The sequence below is a fragment of the Sinocyclocheilus rhinocerous genome, unplaced genomic scaffold (genome assembly GCF_001515625.1).
Source record: "Sinocyclocheilus rhinocerous isolate Xijiao unplaced genomic scaffold, SAMN03320098_v1.1 scaffold1016, whole genome shotgun sequence".
Lineage (NCBI taxonomy): Eukaryota > Metazoa > Chordata > Actinopteri > Cypriniformes > Cyprinidae > Sinocyclocheilus > Sinocyclocheilus rhinocerous.
In genome coordinates, this window is record NW_015646359.1 from 142,663 (window position 1) to 149,006 (window position 6,344).

The following is a 6,344-nucleotide window of genomic DNA, read 5'->3' on the forward strand; positions in this document are numbered from 1 at the left end:
GATGCGTGTTGGTTAGTGTGCATCAATTAAAGCAGCACGTTAATATAGTACAGTGATTAAACTGACTTGGAACTACCTGTGCATTAAACGGTTTTACTGCATACCTGCCAGCCAATCAGAATTCAGTATTCAGACAGACCATGGAATAAAACCGTTTAATGCACAGGGAGTTCCAAGTCAGTTTAATCCACATTCTATATTAATGTCCTGCTTTCATTGACTCACATACACACAGAGAGATCGCAGATTGCGCTGTGCACACACAGAAACATTCAAGAGGACCGAGACTTGTCATCATTGTTTTTGAAGTCACTAAACTTACAGCTTTATTGTTTGTGGAGAGAGACCCAGACACAGGTAATTTACACACGCAACTTTCATCTCTCTCTCTCTCTCTCTCTCTCTCTCTATAGTTAATTAAAATAAATGGTGTAATTCATTCAAATAAATGTAGTCTTACCACACTACTTCATCTCTGTGTCTGATTTAAAGTTGGCAGAATGCTAGATCTAACGAGCCGTAACTGACGAGTTCCGAGTGGTTCTTTGCCTCCACGTTGTGCATTAAAATCATTATCCCTTATACATATTTCACATTATAATCATCAATGATTTTGAAAAAGGAAGGTAATTGTTTGAAATAATCAAATGTGTACACAAAATAATAGTTGTGTACCCATTCCTAAATGCAATTATTTGACCACACAAAATAATTATTGCTCATTTACAGCATTTAGGTTTGTGATGCATTACATTGAACAGCCTATGTGTGATCCTTTGAATATTAGTAAAGTCATTTTAGCATGTGAAGGGAACAGTTAGAATAGCAACAACTTTCCCTGATCTCAGAGCCTGTCCAGATCTCTTAAACATACAGCTGAAACATTTATGATGACAGCCTGCTGTGTTACCCTTAATGCACGACACTTAATGCAGGCAGAACATGTATGTCATACAGTATATTTTTATTGAAAAGTAACACCAAAATATCATACATCAATATTATTTATGTTATTTCTTTAGAATTGTGGGGTTTTGTGATTTTTTTTCACCCACTTACAGTAACTTTTTTTTGCCTCTATTGTGCTTCCCTTACAACAATTTACCACAGTTCATATTGCAAATTTTAGTCTTACTGTGGTACGTGCAAATTTTCATTTTTCATTTTGTTGTTATCTTTGAAAACAAGTCTGTGTGTTTAGTGAGTGTCTGAAGCTCTCTGCCCTTAACTAAAAGATCTGCAATGTAAACCTGCCAAAATGTATTTTCTGTATTAAAAATACTCACAGCTACTGTGTTTATGCATACCATTTAGCTAAAGAGATGTTTGTTAACATGCGGCTCACTGTGATCTGACATTATTCAAAGTTACGCCAAGATCCTGTTTAAAAGAGCAAAACCTTCACAGGCATATTAAGCAGTTAAACCTCATTTAGCAATACATTGTTTATTGTTTACTGCTTGCTAAATTGGCTTGAATCAATTATGATTTGCGGTGCAGAACTGTAATTGCAATTGAATTAGCCTGTGTTTTTAGGAAAGTCTAATGAAAAAAAAAATCAAAAGCAAGATTTTCTTTTTCTTTTTTTTAATTATTTCTTGGCAGCTAAAGCACTGGTCCAGTGATTGTTTTAATACCCAAAGGGTAAGAAAACAAATTAGTTTCAAAGTACTGTTATTTGAGAAGGTTGTGAAAAGCAAAGTAATCCTTTAATTAAATAAGGTAAATTAGAACCAAATTCAAAATTATCCCCATGTCCTGGAGGCCTGTGTAAGGTTTTGGAGGATTGTTGTTTGTTGCTAGGTAGCAGAAGCTGCTGATGACAATAACAAACGTTGCAGATTTAGTAGTGATATTTGCTAATGCCAGAGTCACTATTAATACTGCTCATACCAGCAGAGTTTTTAATTCGGACAAACCATTAATGCTAAATGTATGAAAGCTTTTCACATCGTGGTACTGTGACATTATACCCCACAATATAAATATAAAAATCTATTTTATAAAGTATTGTTTTCAGTGCGAAGTCCTGCCATTCAATCTAATATCATGTGCTGGAAATCCTTTACTTACATTTACTTACTTAAAATGTACTTACCGTCAGACCATCCAAGATGAAGATGAGTTTGACATTTGGAGAAATTATCATTGCATCACTTGCTCACCAATGGATCCTCTGCAGTGAATGGGTGCCGTCAGTCTTTTATCCATTATATTGCTTTCTTCAGTAAAAAAGTTATGCACAGATCAAGAGACATATGCACAGATCAAGCACTGTTTACAAGTGAAAACAGTTCTAAACAAATCTGTTTGGTGGATTTTGATGTGAGAAGGCAACAGGGCATGGACTTTTTCATTGGAGGAAGCATTATTATGGATTATGGACTGATATTTTGTCAGTGTTGTGCGCTTTGCTTGGCCATTTGTTGGGATAAACAGGAAAGTGTGTTCAAGCGCCAGCAAAACAGTGTAAAGAAATAGTCTTTGTGAGAAACTGCTAAATGACTAAAAGTAAAGTAAGTAAAGTATTTTGTCCAGAAGCGACACTTTAAATTTAAAATGCCTTAATGATGGATTTGTCTCTTACAAACACACACCTTTTTGCTTCATAAGATGTTAATTGTTGGACTTGAATCATTTAGACTATTGTGACGTGTTTATCAGCTGTTTGAACTCTTATTCTGACGGCACCCATTCACTGCAGAGGATCCATTGGTGAGCAAGTTATGTAATGATACATTTCTCCAAATCTGTTCTGATGAAGAAACTGATCTTTATATTGGATGACCTGAGGGAAAGTAAAAAGCAAATTGTAATTTTGGGTGAATTATATATTGTGTGTTAAATCCTCAGTAGAATCTCAATCTCTCTCTCTCTCTGTATGTACAGTGGGTACGGAAAGTATTCAGACCCCCTTAAATTTTTCACTCTTTGTTATATTGCAGCCATTTGCTAAAATCATTTAAGTTAATTTTTTTTCCTCATTAATGTACACACAGCACCCCATATTGACAGAAAAACACAGAATTGTTGACATTTTTGCAGATTTATTAAAAAAAGAAAAACTGAAATATCACACGGTCCTAAGTATTCAGACCCTTTGCTCAATATTTAGTAGAAGCACCCTTTTGATCTAATACAACCATGAGTCTTTTTGGGAAAGATGCAACAAGTTTTTCACAACTGGATCGACTCGGGACAATTGAATGTGCACACATGCGTGAGAGAGAGAGAGAGACAGAGAGGGGTTTTTAGAGGTTTTGGGAAACCTCTCATTTGAAGAATCGTCATACCTGTGCTAGGAGGAAGACTTTGTATCACGGAAAAATGTAAGAGGAATTTTATTTATTTATTTATTGTTTTATTTATTTATTATTTTAAAGATATATATGTTGTATATATAATTATTTGACATATCTGATTTTCCACAGAAGTGCCAGGGTCTATTTATCTAAGCATACATTGGAATGCAACCGGACACGGACCCCAGATGAGGCAAACCCCACGGATGTGGGAACGGACCATTAAAATCTTCAAAAACATTCCTAAGGTCTTCATTATTGATTCATCACCGCTCGGACACGGACATACATATGAACAAACATAATTTTTCATCCCCGGAGGTCAAAGGTTGACGTCGGAATTTCACATATGCCGGTTTTCACATCTGGATAGGTCACCGGGGTCAACACAACGTGGGTGGTCGCCACGTGGGCGGTCACTACATGGGGGAGGGGCCACGTGGGGGAGGGGAAAGGTCACAAAGGTCAAAGCCATGAATCATTTTTGACATATGCCGTCGGGTATCACTACTACTAAAATTCATATCACAATTATTTTCACCTGTTGTGGCCCTTGAAGTCCTTTCTGAAATTTGATATAATAATGATATCTAACACTTGCAGTGATCCTGACGGGTATGTGACAGCTGTCAGTGTGTGCTTGGTCAGCTCTTCAGATGGATTTCTGTGACTATCATTCCAGTATGTGTGTGTGTGTCCCATCACTACAGCTATATCACATTCACTTCTTCTGCATGAAATAGACCTGTCCTCTGTGCCTGCTAATGATACGTAGTGAAATAGTGATTGGATGTCAACATGATTGATGTGGGTGTGGAGAGGGAGGGACCAGTGCTCTCTTGGGCCATTATCTCTTCAAATTATATCAAGGATGTCTGATGAATCGACTAATAGACTTGATGATGAAGTTTTGATAAAGCCTTGACTAAAGTCCAAACTACATAATTGAACCGCCTAAAGAAAATCACTCATGGGATTCACCTGAGAAATGTAACTGTAAAATGCAATTGTTTAGTTTAAAATTTCGTAATTTCTTTGTATCTCTGGCAGTCCATCCGTGAGGTGACGGGTTACGTGTTGGTGGCTCTGAATCAGTTCGACTATCTTCCTCTGGAGAACCTGCGGATCATCCGTGGCACTAAACTGTATGAAGGACGCTACGCTCTGGCCATCTTTCTCAACTACAGACGAGATGGCTACTTTGGCCTTAGACAACTCGGCCTCAAGAACCTGACAGGTATATTCTGCTAAATTTGACTAATTCTGATATTGTAACTGTAGTTTCTGTTTTTGCTGTTTGTATTTGTCAAAATCTGTCAGAGAAGGTACATCTATTTCTTCAAAAGTTCTGTAAGATTCTACCCTGACAGCATTTCCCCAAAACAACGGTTTGAAATGTGCATTTAAGATGGTTTAGCATTTAAAAATGGTGTTTCTTTTTTTCCCATTTGTTCAAATAAAGCAAGAGTGCTGCAGAATGGAAAAAGAAAGCAGGGGTTTTTAAAAGTTGAACTTATTTTCACTTAAAGTTCCATCTTAAAATGCTTTATAGATGCTTTTTAGATCATGTGCTTTTTATTTAACAGTCAACACTACCGTATAAAAGCCTGAGATCAAGATTATTTTTTTTCTGAAAAATTAATACATTTAGTCAGCAAGGATGCATTAAATCCAAATGAAGTATTGAAATACATTTTAAAATATATTAAAATAGAAAATATTATTTTAAATATTAGTAATATTTCAGTTAATATTACTGTTTTTTTTCTGTATTTTTGATATTTGCAGCCTTGGTGAGCATGAAATACTTATTTCACCAAAATAATCTCACTGACCCAAACTTTTAAACTGTAATGTATATGCAATTAGTGGATAGAAGATAATGAAGAGCTGTTGATAATTAATTTTCCATATTGTAGTTTGGCTAGTGTTAGTGCAGCAAGTTTATCTAAATACCTAAGTAGTATACTTAAGTCTATGTTTGTAATGTTTAAATGTCTGACTGATGTCTGTGTAAGTTGTGGTCTTAGACTAAATTAGCATAGCAGGCACTGGTGTATTTGAACACATGTCTGATAAGATTGCCTTTAATAATGTCTTTCATGCTGTGCAGTGTGGCGGCTATGATAATCATGTACATCAGAAGACGTATCTCATATAAATTATCCACTCTTCATTATATGACTGCGTTGTATCTTATCAGCATATTGTGTTTCACTTTAGCATGTTTTACAGATGACATCAAGGTTTTTTTTTTCTTCTTCAGACTTGCTTGGTTGCCTCATAGGGAGACTTTCGTTTACATCTTATACCATGCAATATAGAAACTCATCTTAGAACAATATTTCCAGATCCCTGTTGGGATGCATAAAGAGATAGATATAATAAGAAACAGATCAAGGATTCAAACAACCAACAGACAAATAAAAGAAGTTGGTGGCACCTCAGAGCAAAACAGCCAGAGGCATGATAATGGTTGTCTGACTTATGATGACTCATGGACGGCCAATGGAAGTCAAGAGGAGTCCGGCAGGTGGTACGGGGTCACAGTAGAAAGTTAAGAAAACATTCCCTGAGAACAGGGAACGAGACGCTGAGGGCGCTAGGGGAACGCCTTCAGCGTGACCGGTGTGTGAAGCATGAATGAAAAAACGACAATGAACTTGACATTGGCAGGCGCCAGCCTATGATGTAAACAATAAAGCGAATGCAGGTATAAAAGAGCACCTGCGGAAAATGTCATCCACTTCTTTGTCTGAAGGAGACGCAGGCAGGAATGCCCGAAGCATGGCAATGGGACGCAGTGTCTCGTTCCCTATTCTCAGGGAACCATGGTTACATACGTAACCTGAGACATTCCCTTTCGAAAGGGAACTCCATGCTACATCCTCTAGAGGGCGCTAGGGGAACGGTCTACCCACGCCGCCATGCTGAGGGATATCTTAACCGAGAGGAAGCCTAACGACACTCGATTCTGGTAGGTGAACTCTTAAGAGTGGAGGTCTCAGCATAACGACTCTCTAAAGCGAGAGGAGACCTAGC

General features: G+C 37.2%; 1 protein-coding gene across 1 annotated transcript in view; it reads left to right on the forward strand.

The window, feature by feature from the left end:
* Positions 1-6,344, forward strand: part of LOC107707608 (receptor tyrosine-protein kinase erbB-4-like) — a 229,271-nt gene that overhangs the window by 128,485 nt on the left and 94,442 nt on the right. Inside the window, exon 3 of the mRNA XM_016511687.1 lies at positions 4,353-4,539. Coding sequence (XP_016367173.1) covers positions 4,353-4,539 — 187 coding nt within the window. The remainder of the gene's footprint in view (positions 1-4,352; positions 4,540-6,344) is intronic.